The 20,585-nt window shown below is 51.6% G+C and overlaps 8 protein-coding genes across 8 annotated transcripts; 3 read left to right on the plus strand and 5 right to left on the minus strand.

Annotated features, from left to right (window-relative positions):
- Positions 1–54: 54 nt before the first annotated feature.
- Positions 55–1,613, plus strand: SCP_0412350 (Putative lipase; the record flags this gene model as incomplete). Its single annotated transcript, XM_027757960.1, has 6 exons — positions 55–453; positions 507–809; positions 864–1,037; positions 1,087–1,199; positions 1,249–1,447; positions 1,497–1,613. The coding sequence occupies 6 exons, from the start codon at positions 55–57 to the stop codon at positions 1,611–1,613; spliced, it is 1,305 nt and encodes a 434-aa protein (XP_027613761.1).
- Positions 1,614–2,043: 430 nt separating this feature from the next.
- SCP_0412360 (hypothetical protein) lies at positions 2,044–2,271 on the minus strand (the record flags this gene model as incomplete). Its single annotated transcript, XM_027757961.1, has 2 exons — positions 2,044–2,175; positions 2,233–2,271. The coding sequence occupies 2 exons, from the start codon at positions 2,269–2,271 to the stop codon at positions 2,044–2,046; spliced, it is 171 nt and encodes a 56-aa protein (XP_027613762.1).
- A 480-nt stretch (positions 2,272–2,751) lies between these two features.
- Positions 2,752–5,680, minus strand: SCP_0412370 (hypothetical protein; the record flags this gene model as incomplete). Its single annotated transcript, XM_027757962.1, has 4 exons — positions 2,752–3,582; positions 3,638–3,852; positions 3,909–5,313; positions 5,369–5,680. 4 exons carry the CDS (start codon positions 5,678–5,680, stop codon positions 2,752–2,754), a joined length of 2,763 nt encoding a protein of 920 aa, XP_027613763.1.
- Positions 5,681–6,777: 1,097 nt separating this feature from the next.
- Positions 6,778–7,692, minus strand: SCP_0412380 (Short-chain dehydrogenase/reductase tropE; the record flags this gene model as incomplete). The annotated part of the gene is made up of 4 exons (XM_027757963.1): positions 6,778–6,944; positions 7,000–7,314; positions 7,365–7,583; positions 7,656–7,692. 4 exons carry the CDS (start codon positions 7,690–7,692, stop codon positions 6,778–6,780), a joined length of 738 nt encoding a protein of 245 aa, XP_027613764.1.
- Positions 7,693–10,759: 3,067 nt separating this feature from the next.
- On the plus strand, positions 10,760–12,884 carry SCP_0412390 (Putative aryl-alcohol dehydrogenase; the record flags this gene model as incomplete). The annotated part of the gene is made up of 13 exons (XM_027757964.1): positions 10,760–10,793; positions 10,866–10,992; positions 11,049–11,175; positions 11,239–11,340; positions 11,427–11,493; positions 11,553–11,590; positions 11,641–11,716; positions 11,783–11,797; positions 11,853–11,953; positions 12,279–12,373; positions 12,483–12,533; positions 12,593–12,723; positions 12,799–12,884. The coding sequence occupies 13 exons, from the start codon at positions 10,760–10,762 to the stop codon at positions 12,882–12,884; spliced, it is 1,050 nt and encodes a 349-aa protein (XP_027613765.1).
- An 841-nt stretch (positions 12,885–13,725) lies between these two features.
- On the minus strand, positions 13,726–16,202 carry SCP_0412400 (Putative amidase; the record flags this gene model as incomplete). Its single annotated transcript, XM_027757965.1, has 15 exons — positions 13,726–13,785; positions 13,844–13,925; positions 13,994–14,111; positions 14,177–14,242; positions 14,295–14,386; positions 14,445–14,464; positions 14,526–14,666; positions 14,725–14,984; positions 15,035–15,149; positions 15,214–15,395; positions 15,452–15,592; positions 15,646–15,713; positions 15,779–15,900; positions 15,956–16,047; positions 16,115–16,202. The coding sequence occupies 15 exons, from the start codon at positions 16,200–16,202 to the stop codon at positions 13,726–13,728; spliced, it is 1,647 nt and encodes a 548-aa protein (XP_027613766.1).
- Positions 16,203–16,997: 795 nt separating this feature from the next.
- Positions 16,998–18,724, minus strand: SCP_0412410 (protein kinase subdomain-containing protein PKL/CAK/Fmp29; the record flags this gene model as incomplete). The annotated part of the gene is made up of 3 exons (XM_027757966.1): positions 16,998–17,941; positions 18,000–18,613; positions 18,675–18,724. The coding sequence occupies 3 exons, from the start codon at positions 18,722–18,724 to the stop codon at positions 16,998–17,000; spliced, it is 1,608 nt and encodes a 535-aa protein (XP_027613767.1).
- Positions 18,725–19,569: 845 nt separating this feature from the next.
- On the plus strand, positions 19,570–20,484 carry SCP_0412420 (Short-chain dehydrogenase/reductase tropE; the record flags this gene model as incomplete). Its single annotated transcript, XM_027757967.1, has 4 exons — positions 19,570–19,606; positions 19,679–19,897; positions 19,948–20,246; positions 20,311–20,484. 4 exons carry the CDS (start codon positions 19,570–19,572, stop codon positions 20,482–20,484), a joined length of 729 nt encoding a protein of 242 aa, XP_027613768.1.
- Between the last annotated feature and the right edge of the window lie 101 nt (positions 20,485–20,585).

Raw genomic sequence — 20,585 nt, forward strand, 5'->3', positions numbered from 1 at the left:
CGCGACCGCAACCTTCTAAACGACGTACAGCACATTAGGAGCCTTCTTGCATCGATGTTCTCTAATTTATTGCCGAACGCTCTCTATTATCTTCTCGCATCATTTCTGTTGCCACAGAAGCCACCGCCATTACGATTTGAGCTGCGTCATGAGCACGCTCTCTCAGAATCGTCTCGGGTCGTCTTTTCCGACATCAAGCCATCTAGCTTTGTGCAGCAAGCGTTTGAGGTGACCACAAGGCAGATGAAGACGTTTCGACCGGTCTCGCAGGACGCCTTCTATAGCGCACGCTACCGTGCGCACTACTCGATACCATGGGATGAAATCGAAGTCGAGGGACCGAATATTCAGGATCGCGAGACGCTGTTGATGCTGGCAAAGATGACCAACAACGCATACGCTGAGGAACCGGGCGAGAGGGAGTGGTACGACCTTGGCTCCGATTGGAACAACGTAAGTTCGTTCGCCTTCTCCTCAGGGCCGTGCGCAGACCCCCATTCGGCCAGAGCTACCCGTTTGGCTGGGAGCCCGACGCAGACGGGTTCCGCGGGCAAATCTTCGTGACGCCCAACAATTCGACGGTCGTCATTGCCGTCAAAGGAACTTCTGCAGGGTGGCTTGTCGGTGGCGGTGGACCGACGACGCGGAAGGACAAGCTGAATGACAACCTGTTGTTCTCGTGTTGCTGTGCGCGAGTAGGTCCGACGTGGTCAACGGTGTGCGGCTGTTACGAAGGTGGTTACAAGTGCGACCAGGGCTGTCTCGAAGAGAGCCTCATTGAGGACAGCCTGTTCTACTCGGTTGGCACTGTAGGATGTCTCGTCGCTCCTTTCGTGCGGTCTGGATTACTGATGTGCACATAGAATTTGTATAATAACGTGACATACATGTATCCAAACTCTAACATTTGGGTGGTGGGGCATTCGCTTGGCGGCTCGCTAGCATCACTAATTGGTATCACCTTCGGCATACCCGCCGTCGCGTTCGAAGCACCGGGAGAGAAGCTTGCGGCCGCCCGGCTGCACCTACCATCTCCTGTAAGTCTGCTTTCAATGCGATAGATAACATCCCGCTGATCCTTCCTAGCCATCGACACAGCACGTCACACACGTCTATCATACTGCCGATCCGATAGCCATGGGCACATGTAACGGTGTCAAGTCGAGCTGTGCAATTGGCGGTTACGCTATGGAGTCACGGTAGGCTTCGTAAGTTGTATCAGTTTTCACCCTCATTACGGCTGCGCAGGTGTCACCTAGGCAAAACGCTCCTGTACGACACGGTCTCGAAGCTTAAATGGGCGGTAGACGTCCGTACCCACGGGATTAAGGTTGTCATCGACAGGCTGCTTTCGAGTGATTGGGATTCGGACGACGACAAGCAGCCTAAGGACGGCCGCGGGAAGCGCAGAAACGTACCGGAGTTGGTTGACGAGCATGACTGTGTGGTACGTGCGCCGAGCACCGCGTGGCATAATTCTCATCTTGTCATTACAGGATTGTTTCAACTGGGAATTTGGTGACTACCGGAACATTTCTTTGGCAGATGCTGGGCTGGACGTGGAAGTCGCGGCATCTTGTTCAAAACGTATCTTTAATATTCCTTCTGCATAGACGGTGCATGATAGCTTACAATAATATTCTTTTGTGATCACTTTGGCTGCTATTCCAAATTCGGTTCCTATTTGCGCGACGAGAAACGGATGGTTGTTGCTGCGCAAACTTGAATCGTCTAATACCTTACGGCGAGTAGTCGTCTATTGTATGGCGAGTTGCGCTGTATAGCTATTATCTCACAGATAAAATCTAGGATCCGATTGCGTCTCCCATGCATGTCCATGCTTCTCTTCTTACCTCGCGCGCACAGCGAGAAGGAGAGCTCGTCCACGCTACTCCGAGAGTCTGAATACTGTCTACGACTCCTTCCCCACTAGCAGTGACCGCAAAGAATACGCACGGATATGGCGAGACGCGCAGTCTCTGCGTAGTCGCTCACGGAACATCTACTCCACCTTGTCGCCGCTGTCGCAAGTTTTCGCGCGGCTCAAGACACCGCAACAAGTTGTCCGAGGAGAGAGCTTGTCCACCGTCCCGTCTGTCCTGCTCGAGGGGCGACTGGCTTCCCCGGTGCCAGGGCTTGCACGATGTAGAATCCCATTGCTGAGGAAGCAAGCTCCTGTGAGAGGATCATCGTTCACCGAGCATTTCCCAAAATCAGTGAATTCAAACGCACCTTTGTCCGCAGTGTGGCGAGAAGAATGGTACGAGCCATCGTGGTAAGTACACTGGGAAGCTTAGACCATTCGCAGCACCTGGCGACCTTTTCTACGTTTCTACGAAGAGACAGTCAGGGGCAGGCGCCCCTGCCGAAGCCGCGAGGCTCCTTCGTTGATGTTTCGAAATCGTTCTTTAATCGTACTTGTGCTCTTCCTACTTAGGCTTGTTGCGTTCCCAAACGATGTACGGTATCTCACTGCATTGCAGAGACCAAGCAATAAGAAATCTCTCCCATCAAATCAATCTTGGACAAGCTAAACAAACGTGAGTCCGACATAAATGGAGACGAGAGAACAAAACACAGAGTTCCACACGCATGCAATGGTGATGACGATGGTAAGATAAATAATTCCGCGGAGTGAAGTCAATCCCGACGGAAATGAGATAGAGGTAGTGGATCATCCGCATCTAAATCGTCTTCCGCCGCTGACACTTGAGGCTAACGACAAGCTGGCCGAAGCATGTGGCGAGCACCTCAGCCAAATTTGGAACGCTTACTCTGACCAGAGCACTGCAGATCTGCTTCAAGACGACGCTTCGAGCCAGAAGGTGCAGTAGGCGCCGCAGGAAGCTTGAGTCCCTTCTCTTTGTAGTGCGCGTAGCTGTAGTTCGAGGGGACTCGGTCAGGTACCTTGTCGTGCGTCGGCCATTCATCCGCGTGTTGAGTATAGGCCTCTTCGAGCAACCTGTACATCGGAACCTGAGAGTTCAAGTTATTGGCCAGCGCCTTTTGCTCCTCTAGCGCTTTCTCCTCGACTTGTGGATCTTCTTTAAAGGTTTCGACAGACATGCCGAGCGACCGCACCATCGCCTGTTTGCGCAAGTGGTCTCTAATGGACATCTGCTTGTCAGTAGCAAATTTGTCATTCACCATTCCATCATTCGGTTGCTGCGGTTCGTTGGTAACAGGTCCGTTTTGCGCGGCTCCTGGTGGCCAGTCCTCAGGTGAGAATTCCGCATATCGTGCCTTGAACCATTTCAAGAGCTGGTGGATGACTGCGTTACATGGATGTGTCTTCTTATCGCCGTACTCGAATTTGACGGGTTTGTTGAGGGTTGTCTGCAGTTTGCCAGATTGCATTGCATTCCGCTTGGCGACACCGCAGGTATAATGAGTCGCTCCGTCACTGACGGTGCACTCGTCGAAGTACTGAGACATGAAGTATGCTGGGTTCTTGAGGGAACTGTCCATGAACCTGACGAGATATAATAAGAAGACATTGAAGAATGCCTCAAGCTCATCCGCAACTTCGACGGCTCTAGTGGGCACGTCCAACGAGATGACCGACATAAACTGCCACGTTCCCTGTGAGTATGAGATGAACATTCACTGTCAGTGGAAAGATTAACTGCATGCTCACAGTACGGTCAGGTTGCCTTGCCTTCCGAGTCCCCTCAGTATCGTCACCTTCACCATCTTTATCGTCAATCAATTTGGACAGTTCCCAATCACATAACATCCCGACCCTCCAGGGTATATCACCATTTGAAGGCAGCAGTGTTTCATTGATGAGGATATTCCCGGCGCTGACATCTCCATGCATGATTCTAGCTGTCACCATAGCCTGATGATGAGCTACATGTAATCTATGAGTATATGTGCTGAAGCCCACTCTTAATAGAAAGACTCACCATATATACAATCTGAGACAATCCTCACCAACTCCAAGGCATTATCAAAATCGCTCAGCGGACGACAGACCTCTTCGACTACTAGCCGATAATGTGTGTGGGTCTTGATCGGGTTCATCTGTCCACTATAGAACTCGTGCCAGTAGGTGTCCGTCTTCGTTCGTTGTCGTTCAACATGTACAACGTCTCCGACATCTTCAACATCTAGAACGTCCCCGTGGCAAACCAGAGTCGGCACGTTTGCGACTTCTGCGTCATTCAGAGATTGGAGGATGTATCCCTCCTTCTCGATGTCTGGCAGGTCGACGCGCCACACATCCTTCAGGAAGACGAATTTCTTATCCTGGCAGTTGTACGCAATGTACCCTCGTGTAACCCGGCCTGTCATACCTGACGCCTGAAAATGAGGCTTTCCCACCAAAAAATGTTGCAAACGTGGCTTCTTGCGGACATTCCTCCCTGCAGGTCGAGGGTCTGAGCCGTCGATCGCCTTTCCATTTTCCGGATGTACGGTCAGTTTCCAACACGACCAGTCATTAGGATTCTCCTTCGAGAGATTGGGCATGGACTTGGCGAACGATTCCCTCGCGTACTCGGAGCCAGCACCTTCTGGCGGATTCTTCGCCAGCTGCTCCATGAGCTTGTAGTCTGCCGATCCGCATTTCACAACAACGGCCGTCGTATCGTATCCTTGCTGTTTGTCAGTCATATTACAGAATCGCCACAGGAACTTGCCAAGATACTCGGTGTTCGTGTACTTGAATTTGTTCGTGACAACAGTACCAGCCCGATCCCAGCGAATAATCCGCGCAACATCACGGAGGATGAGAATCGTGAACGCGAAGCAGCGATGTTGGCGCGAGAAGAGCATGTTGGCGTAGGAGACGATCTGCCCTCGAGCCGCAGCTCGTCGGTCAGCGGGCGGCTCATAAGCTGTCTCGAAGGTCTCTCTGGATGAATTTCCATAAGCCATCTGAAGGGGATTCTCTTCGTCGCCGTCCTCATCGTCTTCCATTATCGGGTCACCGTCTCCGTATGTCTCGTCTTCATCCAGGAAGACATTGTGCATATCGCCCACGTCATCGTCGTTCGCGTCGTGCACGTCATCTACTTGGACCTCGTCGCCCTGCTCAGAATCGTGGTGCAGGTTATCTTCATCCTCGGCCTTCGTCTTTGGATCTTCGAAAGGATCATCCTCCGTTCTATGCTTCTTGAACTCAATCGAAAGCCGCTGAAGTGCCCAATGTGGCCTACTATCGTCCAAGGTCTTTCTCTGCTTGGCATTCTCAGGAAGAAACAGCGCAGCATCGACCTTCTGCCTCGAGGGGTCCGCCTTGTCGGGTTTGTTCTGCACCAGCTTGAGGACATACCCCTTGCAAAGCTTGTAATTTTGGACGCATTTGACCTTGAAATAACCGACTCGGTCAGATGCGTGATGTGCAGAAGAAGGTCAAGATCACCAGAGGTTCATACATTTGCTCTTCTCGTACTGTACCTTCGAGTACGTTCTCCATGTCCTTGAACGCCTTCTTGAAATTCGGCTTGAATGGTTTCTCCGCCATCGTTTCAGATTCCGGAGCAAACGTGTCCATGAATTTGTTCACGGGCATCACGATAAATTTCCCGCGCATTTCTTCACGAAGATGCCGTCGTTGCTCGTGCAGAGTTTGGCCGCCGGTAGCGAATCGCGAGTTATCACGCTTGGCCTTGTGGGGAGAGCTTTGACATTTAGCAGAGAGATTGTCAGATTGGAGAGGCTGAGTGAAAGGCATGTTGGCGCGTGCTTACCTCCTCGAAGAGAGATGGAGGACTTTATATACTCGGCTGGAAGACGAGTGGCCAAGCTCTGCGCAATCTCGATCAGTTGGTCGGCCAGAGGTCGACTCACATTTACATTACCGTGTGCGAGATATTTTTATGTCTATTGTGCCCTCCGAAGCACGGCAATGTTGCTGAGGTGCTTGCGGTTCAAGGTTGTATGCGAAGGCCAGCGACCACGTGCACCGCGTCAATGCCCAGCACGTGAGCGTCAGGGCACCCATCCTACTCGTTTCTCAATTTTAATTACGTACCCGTTTTCTCGTCGAGTGAGCTGAGTGCTTAGTCGCTTATTCTAGCCAACATTCGACGGACTTGCTTACCTCCGTAGTCAAAACCTCGCGGAGTTGTGAGGGCAATCACTCGTTGCTAGGATCTCACTGGCACCACTGGGCCCTGATCGAGCTGCTGCCCAGCAGAGTCATAACCAGCACGTTGAAGCGACAACATTGTGGCACAGCCTCTCCTTTGTTTGTTTGTCTTATTTAGGCGAAATAACTGCTGCACACCTGTTCGGACATTCAAGTGAGTGGCCTCGGATAGCCCATGACTCACTTCGCGTGGTTCATTTCGGTCCGTGGCACAAAGGCCTTCCCCCCAACAGAGGAGAATGTCGGACAGGCACCCTGATTTCTCCTCACATCTATCCCACAGTGGCCCTCCTTTACTATTGTGGTTCATGTTCCCACCCTTCCTAGTCATGATAACATCATCCGAGGTGGGACTCGCTCTGAGGCTCCCGCTTCGACAGCCAGCGTCGTTCGTTTGCCCCAACGTCATTTGCCCTGTTTTAGCAATGCAATACCTCGTTTGGAAGAATGAAACTGAGTTGATGAGCAGGCCACCCCGGTTCTCGGACATTTACGCCTGTATGACTCTGCTTGTACTACTTGCATGAAATTGTATTGACGGGTCACACATATCCAGCACGACCAACACCAGCTAGCCTCAAGCCAGCTGCTATATACTGCTATCATACCTATTGAAATTCGCATTTCCTACAGGCCACCGCACCTTGAACGCGACCTAACTCAGATGCAGATGCATATTTCTACCACGGCACAGTTGAGCATTCCTCGGCATCGTTCTCCATCGCCCAAAATTCGCTCTTGTACTTGTCCCTCGCTGCATTCGCCAACTCTACGACCACACCGGCTCCGTCCAATGGATCTCGAAGTCCCTCATAACCATTCAACCCAGTCTTACAGTATCCCGGGTCTATGGTCTGCAGTGGCGGACTCAGTAAAATCCCCCCTAGCCCGACAATGATTACTTGTCTGAAAGAGCACGTTCGGATACAGCTTCTGGTACTCTATGGTGAGTACGTTCAGCGCAGTCTTCGACGCGCTGTACGGGATGCTCCTTGTGGGAGGGAGTTCGCCTGACATGGCAAGTTCGATTGATGCGCGAGCAGACGAGACGTTGATCACGCGCGGATCTGGCGATAGCGCAAGAAGCGGTAGAAACACGGAGGTGACTACGGCGACTCCGGATACATTGGTGTCGTAGACCGCATTGTAAATCGAACGCAGGTTGTCGATTTCTCCAGGAGACGGGACGAGGCCTATACCCGCGTTGTTGATTAAAACTAGATCTCAGTCAGCGTAGTATCCAGGTAACTTGGCGAACAGAGCGTACTGTCAAGCTTTCCATATCGCTCACGAACTGTCTGTTCTGCAGCTTTGATGCTGGCATCGTCCATGACGTCGAGAGCCAAGCTATCGACCTCTGCCGTGATCCCAAGCTTGCGCAACTCCGTTATTGCACCGTTGGCTTTGTCAACGGAATGAGCGGCGAGGATGAGCTGATCGGACGATTTTCGCACCGCTAAACCTTGGACGATGGAGAAACCGATTCCTGACAAGGCGCATATTAATGTGAAATGCTCTACCACCACGAACAGTACAGGCTAGGATCAGTGACACAAACCTCGGTTAGCTCCTGTTATGAGGATCGTGCGCGGCATTGTTGGCAATGTTCAGTGAGATGCAAGAGCGCGACATCATCGCCTTTTATGATTTATGGTATTTGAAGCGCTGACATTGCTTGCCGAAGCCGTGGGCGTACGTACCACCGTTGGCTCACTCAGCGAATGATGAACGCTCACTGACCCTAGTCTCCCAAAGCCAGACTACAAAATCAGTCCTATGAGAGGTTGGAGGAACGGACTGATATAGTCACCTGTGACGAGACGCGTTGCGTGACTGCTGTTTCAGGCCCCTTCAATTGCACAGTATCAAGCAGGCAGGCCGGGCCAGAGATTATTAGCTTCAAATAGTCTACGAGGCCTTCGTGGAATCCGTGTTGAACGATAGTGTGCTGCAGGCAGAGGCGACTTTTTCTCTACCAACTTCTAAGTGCATTGTGTTCTCTTCGTCATCGACTTGAATCAAGCATCTGCACTAATCGTTCACCAGCAGGTACGAGGTACAAGAAGTTGCGCCATGTGTACTTTCGAGCGTCGGCATCTGTCTATCTTGTCGTCATGAGTGTCCTCTGGGTTTTGACAGGGCAAATATCTCTTCTAGCCTCTCGGTTGTAGTTTCCGTGTCGGCATTAGCTCTGTGGCATCGTCGCACGGTTTATACCGTCCAGCTGTCATGGGATACTGCTGCAATGTCGTGTTTACGATGTTTGTGACATGATATCCGCCTTCGCCTTAAAGGCTTAGGGCCTGTTATCATGAAATGCAGCCGGGCAGATCCGTACGTCATAAGTTGTATACGACCATTAACCATAGTACTTTTGAGCCATGTTTGTGCTACCTTTTGGAAATCGAATGTGTAGTTTCATCGTACTTGACGTCCCCGTCCTGCTGTCGCTTCGTGTTGCCGCTCCGCATGATGGGAATAAATTCAAGGTATGGTAAATCGGCGTCTACATAACACGTAGTACGTGACCGTTTCATCCTCACTGTCAATCGGAAAGCCTACAGTGAGACCCAATACCTGGAATATTGGAACAAATGATAAGTGCGTCACAACTCATCGCCATTACTGTCTATTCTTAATAGAGGGACGCCGCAGTCACGATATCGACATCATACATCCGAAACTCCATGAATGGCAGCTCCTGCAAAGACAGACTTACAGGCGAGAAAGCGGATACGTCTCGCTTCTGACTCAGAGGAGAGCAACATCCATGTCGGGGACCTCCAGCCATGGGGCCAGATCGGAAGTAAAGATGAACCTCAGCGGCACGCAAAACTTTGGTTTGATGATGGTAATGTCATCCTCGTCGCTGGACGTGTCGCGGTTCGCGTACACGCTGGGCTAATTTCTTGCGACTCTCTCGTCATCCGTACCATCCTGAAGCCCCACCAGCATTTACTTCAAACATCGGATCCGCCTACAATCCACCTTACAGATTCCGCCAGTGACCTGGAGGCGTTGCTGTGGATGATGTATGATGGCAGAATGTACATTCTTTCTTTTATATGTTTCGAAATTGGTCCTTACATTACCCAGGTACTTCGGCCTTACCTCCGACCCAGTGGAATTCAGCGTGATCTCTTCGCTGATACGACTGGGTCACAAATACAAGATCGCCGACATTCGGGACAACGCATTGCAGCGTCTCCATTCATGCTTCCCGACTAACTTCGAGGACTGGTGCACATTTAATACAGATGGGAGCTCCTACATAACGATGCAGGCTAACGATGCTATCGCTATCGGCGCAGTCAATCTCGCTCGTCTGACTCACTCCGACACTATCCTTCCAAGTGCACTGTATGCCTGTTGCTGCCTGAGCACCCGAGTCATTCTACATTGGGTATGCCGAGCGGATGGATTCCTGGAGAAATTGTCTTCAGAGGATATCGATCGCTGCGTAGAAGGGCGTCTCAAATTGATGGAAGCAAACACCAGGGAGCTTGCATGGGTGCTGGATATGAAAGAAGCTAGTCCGAAATGCAAAGACCAGGAAACTTGTGCCCGTGAGTTGCGAAAACTTCCGGGGAAGGCACTTCTCGAAGCTCAGGGAAGGATCCATGCACTGGCCAAATGGCGTGATCTCCACCAGTTAGGTGTATGCGATCGCTGCCTCGAGATAGTCAAACGCCAAGAACTCAGAGGCCGTCGAAAGGTTTGGCTTAAATTACCGTCGTATATGGGAGTCACCGTGGAGGACTGGCAGGGATGTTCTATAAGAGGTGAGTCGGAGGAAAGACTCTGATATCGATGATCAATTATATCAATGACGATACCCTGTTGTTCAGATACAGTACGCCGTTGAAGGTGCAGAAAATATCTTTCTCAACTTCGGTGCCATAGAGGAATGGGTGAAGTTTCTGGCATCTGCTGACATAGTATGGACGAGCGAGGTATCTTTGATGTTTTGATCAGTTCCTCTATTCGTGACGCCATCCACCGTCTTCGACCTGCGATATCCTGACCATTTCCCCGGTATATCCTCAATCCCATATATATTTGTAGATCGTATATGGATGTTCCAACTATTGTCGCCTTTTTTAAGACTATTGTCTTCATTAATTATGAGTGAACACTCGCAGAATTTCATCCTGGCTCTTCTCGCACAACCCTCCCCGATGCTGAACACCGCCACTGCTACGAGGGCACTGGCTTGAACATTCAATCCTCTCACTTAAGCCATGCGACGCTAGATGTTCAATACTTGCTGGATATGATGCTACTGGATGGAAGTATGTATTTCAGCTTTCCCTCTGTGTTGCAATACATAGTGCGGAAGATATGATGATGTGCTCGCATGGCCACACGAGCACGCGGTGTGACACATGTCATGCGTCCACGCGACGACTGTGACTCGACGCCGACGTCGACATGTTCCCGTCTCTGCATGGCACCTGCCGAGCGGGGCAGCGAAAGTTTGACGGTGACACTGCCGCCCGTACGCGCGTCCGCTCCAAGACTGCCCAACCTGAACCCCGGTCTGCTGAACGTCGAAGCTGAAGGTGAAGTGATCCATCTATAAGAGCAACAGCTTGTGTCTTTAAACCCTCATTTCCTTTCCCTCATTTTACGCACATCAGCAGTACTAGTAGTTCTGGAGACATGGCAGCCATCACGAAGAAGACGATGCCCTACGGTGCGCAAGTGGAACTGGACTATAACGTATATGGCCTACCTGACACGAGCGAAATCCCCTATATATACTCAGTCCGCTTGGGCAATTCTGGCCTTAAAGTGTCCAAGATAATTCTTGGCACCATGCAGTACGGCAGCACCAGTTGGCAAGAATGGGTGATCGAAGACCAGGACAAAGCGATCGAACACATCAAGTTCGCGTACGTGTCGTCCAACGATTCTCTCTGTCCCGCCACGCCCATCGTGTCTGTGGCAGATACGAGAACGGCATTCAGACGTTCGACACTGCCAATGTATACTCCAATGGCCTGTCCGAGCAGATTCTCGGCAAGGCCATCAAGAAGCTGCGTCTACCCCGCGAGGAGATCGTCGTGATGACCAAGGCATGTATCCGCCCACATCGCTTCCAATAATCTAGCTAAATTAAACTATGTTGTGGGTACCAGCTGTACTTCTCTGTAGTCCCCCAGTACGACGGCAATCTTGCTAGAACGAGCCAGAGCCCCCAGGAAATGGTGATCATCAACCAGCGCGGGCTCAGTCGCAAAGTACTGTATATCCATCTCCACCTCCCCCTTTTTTCGTGGATGTTTGGCCTTGGGACTTACGGGTGCGCCGTTAACGTTCCCCGCAGAACATCTTCGATGCCGTGAAGAAGAGCCTCGAGCGGCTGCAGCTCGACTACGTGGATCTCCTTCAATGTGCGTTCCTCAACTCAAGTCTTCTCTGTCCTGTGCGAAATTGTCTGATTTCCCGCTAGGTCATCGGTTCGACTACGAAACGCCAATCGAAGAGACAGTGGGCACTCCGTTCTGACGCTCAGTCGAATAAACTGACAGCATTGGCAGATGCATGCGCTGCACGACGTTGTCAAGGCCGGTCACGCGCGCTACATTGGTATGAGCTCGTGCCACGCTTACCAGTGTGCGTCACAAGCATCCTGTTTTCTGCTGCGCGACTGATACAATTCACAACAATCTACGGCGGTAGTCCACGCGATGCAAAGTCCGTCCACCAAGCCTCTCTACCGTACCCGATTTAACGAACATAAATTACGCAGATTACGCGATCTCGAACAACCTGACACCCTTCGTTGCGATGCAGAACCACCATAGCCTCATATACCGCGAAGAGGAGCGCGAGATGTTCCCCACGCTCAAGGCGCGTCTCGTCCTATCTCTTATTTTTGATTTTTTCCATCGTCTGGTCTTCTCGTCTCTACCGAAATCCCCACATCGTCCTCCCGCCGACACTAGCGCATTGTACCCATCTCCGCAATACCCATCTCGCTTCGTACCCGTCTACCCCATTATTAGCCCTCTCTTACGTATCACGTCCGTGATCATCCTCTCTGCATCAATCTCACTCACTTATATTTCCCCCTCTGCATGTCCCCCTACCATTTCGTCCCGTGCCCATCTCTCCCCTTCTCTAATTCTTTTCCTTCAACCGTGCCGCACGCTGACCACGCTCTCATCGCCCGCAGATGTTCGGCGTTGGCGCGATCCCGTGGTCCCCCCTCGCACGCGGGTTACTCACGCGTCCGGTTGGTGAGCAGACCCGCCGCGCGCAGACTGACCGGCATGTCCCCCTTCTTTTACTTTTCAAGTATCCCGCTTACGACTCCCGCTGCCCCTCCCCCTTACTGGGACCACTGGCCTATCACCGCTTGGCTGTTTTTCTGATGCAGGTACCAGAAGCACTACACTGATAATCCGGGGACGGTCGACATCATCAGCCGGTACGTCCCCTCGAAGCGTAATGGTGTGAAAGTACGGTGCTGACGATGCTATCCTGTAGCGTCGACGAACTCGCGAAGAAGAAAGGTATCAGCATGGCGCAGGTTGCGATCGCGTGGAGCCTCTCCAAGCCGGGCGTCACTGCGCCCATTGTAGGGACGACGAGCCTCGAGAACCTCAAGGATATCATCGGTGCGCCTGACCCCCGCGTTTTCTCCCGATGACGATGTGAACGTTGCACTGTTGAAATGAAATTGCGCTGAACAGGTGCGGTCCATGTCCAGCTCACGGAGGACGAGATTAAGTACCTCGAGGAGCCGTACCGCCCGCTGGCGATTGATGGCCATGCCTAAGGACTCGGTGCATGGCAGTGGGCAGGCACAATGCATAAGCAGACTGTTGTGAGATGTGGATGTAGTTTTTGTAGAGTTCGGCAGGGAAAGTTGTACGACTAGACGGAGGTGAGATAGAATCCGGATGCATAACTGATATACTGTCTGATGTGACATCGGATTCCTGCAGCAATTCGAATGGCTACCAGTAGAAGGGTGATCAAGTAGGTCGACATGGGTAGAGCAGGGCAAAACATGCCAGTCACGTTCAAATCTTTTCAAACGTTCTGATGTTATTCTTGACCAGCACGAAAATTCCATGTAGCTTTTGGTAAGTGGAAAGAGACTGGTCCATTACAGCATGTGAAATCTCTCCATACTCATGACCACTCACGAACAGGTCCATTCGCCCTTCTAAGTTTATCGTCGAGAGATGCGGTGATCTCTAGAGTTTTTCGATCCTATAGACTGAGGCAGCATCAACAGGTGTCAACGTTTCAACACTCTGGATATGATCGTGAACGATCGAATCATCCAGTTGCCGTTGTAGATCGCCGATCGCTACAAAGCAGGCAACAACTTCGAGGGGATCATAGTAGAAAATGTAGAAATCGCTCGGTAATGAACCACGCTCCGCATGCCAGGGTCTGTGGTCGCTAGCTGAGGTGACAGATCCCAACGGAGCTGAGTTGAGTTTCAGGCTACTGTCGGTTGGGATTGGCATTCTGAAGGACCAAGTCACAGTCAATTATCGCTTCCTTTCGAAAGTAGAGATGCACAATTTCCCCCCTCGAAGACTCTTAGTTGACCACCACTCAATTTCCACTGCGAGCCCAGCAGTGCCCAAATGAATACTCCCATTTTACATGACATCGATGAGCTGGATGTTCGGGATCAAGTAGGGAAGCTTCAGATTGCGATACTGACATGATAGATACTAATGATCAGCCATAGGGAGCAGGCGGCGAGGTAGTACGCACATTCGTAGCAGCTTCGAAGGCACACGCATACTGCACCATCATGGCCTCGCTGAAGCGCTTTCCGTAGATCGAGATACCAAATCTACATCGCAAACGCCACCAATCCGGGTCAGTCCCTTGCGAATGAGTCAGTGTGCTGTCAGTACATACGGCACGTTCGGTGCAGACTCGACAAGTGTGTACCGCGAGTTCCAGGTGACGGTCGTGTTGCCAGGGTAGTAGTTCAGCGGCACGGTGACTATTGGGTAACCCGCGATGGCGGCATATCCTTTTGCAGTGAAGACACGTCTGTGAGCTCAGCCATGCAACTGAAGACAAAGACCTGATTCGTACCCGGGGCAAAGGAGCTCGGGATGATTAACGCGTCGAGATCATAGTTGTCGAGTGCGCCGAGGATGGCTGAAACAGTCATAAGGGTATAAAAGCAGTCCATGGGTGAGGTAAGCCTTACTCGCGTTGGAACCATAGTAGTACTGTTCCAAGAGCGCGGTGTAGTATGCGGCGTCGCCCTGTGTGACGTTGAGCGCCAAGTCTTGCTGCCAACTTGGAGTTCGAAACGATTAGGGGCGCGGTAAAGACCGCAATGCACCGAATAGCTCACACATCAATGTTGCGGTCAGGCTGCGGTGGACAGAGGGTGGCTCAATATTTCGATTGCGCGGAGATGGTCCGGAACACTCACATAATCCTCTAGCGGATAGCTCATTGTGAAGGCTGCCAGCTCTGTGAGGTTGTGGATATCCAGCGGGTTATATACAAGTTCGTTGAGGTAGTTCGCGATGCCGACGACGAAGTCCGCGCCTACAACTGGATCAGTAGCGTACTGACGCACATAATACAGCTGAGTGATGGTGCGGAAGTGATAGGGCAAAGTCACTCACACTGGACCCGCTAAAGTTCAGGAACCCCTCCAGATCGGGGAAATCAGCGTTCTCCAGGACAGTCGCACCGAGCGCTTCGAATATGGGGATCGACGCATTGAAAGCCGCTACCTCGGGCCCCTCTGTCGCGTACACGGAGATCGCATTACGCGGTATCCCGATCTTGGCACCCTGGAGGCCGTTGATATTGCAGTTGGCGGCATAGTCAGGGATGGTATCGAATGGAATGGCGGAAGTATAATTGTCGTTTGGGTCAGGGCCTGGAGTCGTTCGATGAACTTGGGTCAGAGAGGTATGAGGAAGGACGCACCAGCGATAACGGAGAGCACATATGCAGCGTCGATCATCGTCCTCGTCATGGGACCAACGGTGTCCTGGGTTTGCGATATTGGGATTACCAAGTAACGACTTGTTAAGCCGACGGACTGGATCGAACACATGTCCAAAGATTGTTACATTTTCCATCAACCAATATCCCAGTGTACTTACAGGCTTGATGCCAGTCAGACTGTTCTGGCTGCTGGGCGAGATGATGGAGCCATCCGTCTCAGTGCCAATACAAACAGCAGCAAGACCTATTGAACACGAGACTCCAGGGCCACTGCTAGAGCCTGACGGATCCAAGTAGGGATAATATGCTGCCGTCGTCTGACCCCCGCGAGAAGTCCAACCTGCAAGCAAAGGCCGTTGAATTATACAGAGCCCTTAGGGTACAGCAGGTGCGGACCGTTTGTAGAGTTCGTGGACCTATAGTTGGCGAACTGCGAAAGGTTGGCCTTCCCGATGAGGATAGCACCCGCTGCTTTCAATTTCGCCGCGATAGTGGAGTCTCTGGGCAATATGGCGCCGACAAAGGCATACGAACCAGCTAAATGGACAGATTGTCACAAGCTTTCCATTGCAAATTATGCGAAAATGTACCAGTCGTGTTCATCTTGTCCAGTGTTCCGATGTTGTCCTTGACCAGCACAGGAATGCCGTGCAATTTTCTGCAAATAATGGGACGGGTTATGAGAATGCTAAAAAGTGATGGTACGTTCTTCCGACAACTCACCCACGCACGATTCCGTCCGCTCTCTCAGCGTCAAGAGAGGCAGCAATCGCAAGAGCATCGGGATTGGTTTCAATGACCGCATGAGTGATATTGTTCACTTCCTCAATACGTGCGAAATATGCCTATTAGGCGCATGATTAATATATTAAAACTATCGCGGACAATTGAATCGTGCACCTTAACGAGATCAACGCTAGTAAATGTTCCTTGTGCCAGTCCGAGTTGAAGATCGTCGATCGTAGCATAGAACAGGTCGGGCAAGGGTTTTCCTATGTGATCAAACGACACCTACACGTCAGGCAGCAGAGAGCCTATCTCTATAACGCACATACAAACCGTTTGCTGGGCTGAATCCGTAAGAGGTCAAAGCCCTGACCGGCGCAGTTAAGTACAACACCGCTGAGAAGAGCTTGACGAGGAACATGGCCAAAATCAAGCACTGCAGTGACAACGAATTCCCGCAACGCGCGACGCACATGCCTTGGCGGGAAGGCGGTACTTATACTGGGAGGGAGGGGAGCACGAGGACTGCAGACATGAGTGGTAAAAATAACGATATTTAAGCACATGCGACGACGTCGAGAAGGTCGGGGAGGTGGGAGGAGATAAGGGAGCACTCTCATATAAACGCAGGACGGACAGGCGCGACCAAGCGTGACTTGCGTCTCGTTATCCAACGGATCAGCTGCGATACGACAATGCCATCATATACGTGCGCATCGCCCACTAGGTTGTGGCACTCGTGTTCACAAAGTTATCTAGGTGGTCTCTGCTAAGTATTCTGAGTCATCGAGTGCTGCCATGCGAAGACCTGAGCCGCACTTCGGAGAATAGTCGGTGCCACCCATCAGAACGCACAGGTTTAGTACCTGCAGTGCCTTAGAGTCATGACGAAAGCCGCAAGAGAACACGACGTTGCAGCAGTATCCCATGACAGCTGGACAGTGTAAGCCGCGCGACGATGCCACAGAGCTAATGCCGACACGGAAACTACCGAGGCTATGAATGGTGCTATTAAAATCAGTGTAAATAATGCCAAAATGTATACAATTAAAAGTGAATGTGCTTTGTAGGAAGCTAAAGGACGGTGCACTGGTGTCGACGGATTTGTCTTCTGCAAGAAGTTTTCCTCCGACAGGATTTGAAGAGCGGTCGACTGGACACGTATACAATAGCACTAAATAAAATAACAACACCGTGAAATATTTCGATCGATTCATTACATGTAATCCTTTTCGTCCATATCGTTCAAGAACCAATTCGCCTCAATCTTAGCTCGGACTTCCTCCTCCGGGATCTCTGCCAACACCCTCAGCTTTAGCAGCTCGGCGAGGGCCATGGCCATTGCGTAGTGTTCGTTGGACACCCAGGTCTCTGTCTCGAAACCAACCATGTCTCGGCACCCCTCAAAATTCTCGTCCGCTACTTGCAGCTTTGCGCTCAGCTCCTTCGTCTTGCGTAGGTCTTCGGGTTCGAACGCGACTGGACACGGCACACCTTCCCCCGTAAGCCTCCCCCATATCTCCGTTGCCTCTATCAGCGTAGTCTTCAGCGCGTGAGTCTCACCCTCCCATGGAGCACCGGCTTGGTCGAAAAGGCGGTAGATGAACATGGACACGGGGTCCGACAACGCATCGTGATGGAGCTTGTTGTACTCCTCCGTGTTCTTGACGTAGTGGAAGTGGACGAGACGGCGGTGGTAGAGTCCCATCGCGTGGCTCTGCTCGGATTGGTCCAGCTCGTCCATGTCCGCCGGCGGTGAGGGTGGGATGAGAGCCTGCGAGACCGGGTCATCGTATTTCTGCAAGTGACCTGGTATACCAGCGAGGAGAAACGCGGGTAGGATCGAGGCGTGTTGCCAGTCGAGCAGGCCCACGATTTTCAACTGGTTAGAGTCTGACGACGTCGACACGATGACGTTGCTCGGCTGGAGATCGGGATGGCGGATACGGAAATGATGGAGGGCTGAGTTCTTGGAGACGAGCGAGGATGCGATGAGAAGGTAGCGTTCGAGATTCTTGATGTGGTCCGACGGTGACTGCTCCTTGTACCCGTAAGCCTCCCTTCTTTCACGCTGGAACGGTAGTAGCGGTCGACCGAACTGTTCCAGATACGCCAGTTCCTTGCGAGCTGCTGCTACGAGCGCTGCCTCGGCGTTTTCGTCTATAGTGTCGATTAGTTCCAGAAAGTTCAACAAAAGAAAAGGCAGAGACTGGCGTACATGGTCCCCTGTCCACGTCGAGCTGCGACCTCCTTCCGTACCACATATGCAGCCTGGCATCCGGACCGACGCAGAAGCGCTCGTCGTTGAGCGGGATACCCGTCCTCCCTGCCGCCTTCTCCAGGTCGTTGGTATAGTAGAGGCTTCCACCAGCCGGAAAAGGAATCGACATCATGCGAGACTCGAGTTGAGCAAGTTGACGCAAGACCGAAACGATATCCGGTTCCTCCAGCTCCAGCCACACGTCGCTGAGCTTCGTACCTCTCACAAACTCCATGAAAATATATTCCGTCTTCGCAGCGTTGTCCGACGAAGGAGAGTAATCGTAAACCTCGGGAACAGGCAACCCAGAGGAACGGAGGAAACGCATTGTGGCCACTTCACTAGCGATAGCGTAGAACTTGGGGACCGTGACGGGGTACGGGATGCGGGCTACCATCTCGAAGCCGCCATGCATGGTGATAAGGAAAGTCCGGTTGAAGCCGCCCTCGGCGAGCTTCACAAATGTGTCGATATCTTGAGAACTCCGACCAACAGACTGCGCCGCAAGTCGACAAAGCTCGTCGACGTCGAACTCACGTCTGCGCTCTGCGAGGCGAAGATCATTGTTGACGCTGAATGTGCGAGATTACGGATTAGACATATACGCCAGAGAACAACATGTATAAGACTTACAGCCAGCGTCCTGATGAATAGTTGAAGAGACCATCAGGAGAGTCTGACATGCTTGAGAATGCACGACGTGGCAGTTGCCGACAGGTCCGAGTGAAGTTAGAGATTGAGGAGGAAAGATATGCTGAACGTAGCGAGGAGGGAGGACGGCGCAGAGGCGGAGAGATTGAGACTGGTAGCAAATTGAACACGAGCCTCGCACGCCCAAGGGAGTAGTGCATGTAAATGTGTGCGGAGGGTTGGAAGAGGGATCAAACTTGAAAGAAGTCAGCCAAGTAACACGGGGTTTTATGAGGACAAGACAACCGAGAGGATAGAAGAGATATTTGCCCTGTCAAAAACCAGAGGAGGGCACTCATGACGACGAGATAGACAGATGCGAACGCTCGGAAGTACACATAGCGCAACTTCTTGTACCTCGTACCTGCTGGCGAACGATTAGTGCAGATGGTTGATTCAAGTTGACGACGAAGAAAACACAATGCACTTAAAACTATTTGAAGCTAATAATCTCTGGCCCGGCTTGCCTGCTTGATCGAGTGATTTTGGTCACCACTATAGCCGAAAGATAAATTGAGAAAAGTGAAGATCGGAATGGAGAACACAAGAATCGTCAAGATGCTTGAGCTCCATGAGCCAGAGATATATTATTAGCTAAGTCTTAGAATTTCATGTAAGGGGCCTGAAACAACAGTCACGCAACGCGTCTCGTCACAGGTGACATTCGCGTAGGAGAAAGGCCTTCACGGTGAGGTCAGTAAGCGTTCATCATTCGCTGAGTGAGCCAACGGTGGTACGTACGCCCACGGCTTCGGCAAGCAACGTCAGCGCTTCAAATACCATAAATCATAAAAGGCGATAATGTCGCGCTCTTGCATCTCACTGAACATTGCCAACAATGCCGCGCACGATCCTCATAACAGGAGCTAACCGAGGTTTGTGTCACTGATCCTAGCCTGTACTGTTCGTGGTGGTAGAGCATTTCACATTAATATGCGCCTTGTCAGGAATCGGTTTCTCCATCGTCCAAGGTTTAGCGGTGCGAAAATCGTCCGATCAGCTCATCCTCGCCGCTCGTTTCGTTGACAAAGCCAACGGTGCAATAGCGGAGTTGCGCAAGCTTGGGATCACGGCAGAGATCGATAGCTTGGCTCTCGACGTCATGGACGATGTCAGCATCAAAGCTGCAGAACAGACAGTTCGTGAGCGATATGGAAAGCTTGACAGTACGCTCTGTTCGCCAAGTTACCTGGATGCTACGCTGACTGTGATCTAGTTTTAATCAACAACGCGGGCATAGGCCTCGTCCCGTCTCCTGGAGAAATCGACAACCTGCGTTCGATTTACAATGCGGTCTACGACACCAACGTATCCGGAGTCGCCGTAGTCACCTCCGTGTTTCTACCGCTTCTTGCGCTATCGCCAGATCCGCGCGTGATCAACGTCTCGTCTGCTCGCGCATCAATCGAACTTGCCATGTCAGGCGAACTCCCTCCCACAAGGAGCATCCCGTACAGCGCGTCGAAGACTGCGCTGAACGTACTCACCATAGAGTACCAGAAGCTGCATCCGAACGTGCTCTTTCATGCAAGTGATCATTGTCGGACCAGGGGGGATTTTACTGAGTCCGCCACTGCAGACCATAGACCCGGGATACTGTAAGACTGGGTTGAATGGTTATGAGGGACTTCGAGATCCATTGGACGGAGCCGGTGTAGTCGTAGAGTTGGCGAATGCAGCGAGGGACAAGTACAAGAGCGGATTTTGGGCGATGGAGAACGATGCCGAGGAATGCTCAACTGTGCCGTGGTAGGAATACACATCTGCATCTGAGTTAGGTCGCGTTCAAGGTGCGGTGGCCTTTAGGAAATGCGAATTTTCAAGGTGCGGTGGCCTTTAGGAAATGCGAATTTC

Source organism: Sparassis crispa, assembly GCF_003851025.1.
Source record: "Sparassis crispa DNA, contig_000003F, whole genome shotgun sequence".
Classification (NCBI taxonomy): Eukaryota; Fungi; Basidiomycota; class Agaricomycetes; order Polyporales; family Sparassidaceae; genus Sparassis; species Sparassis crispa.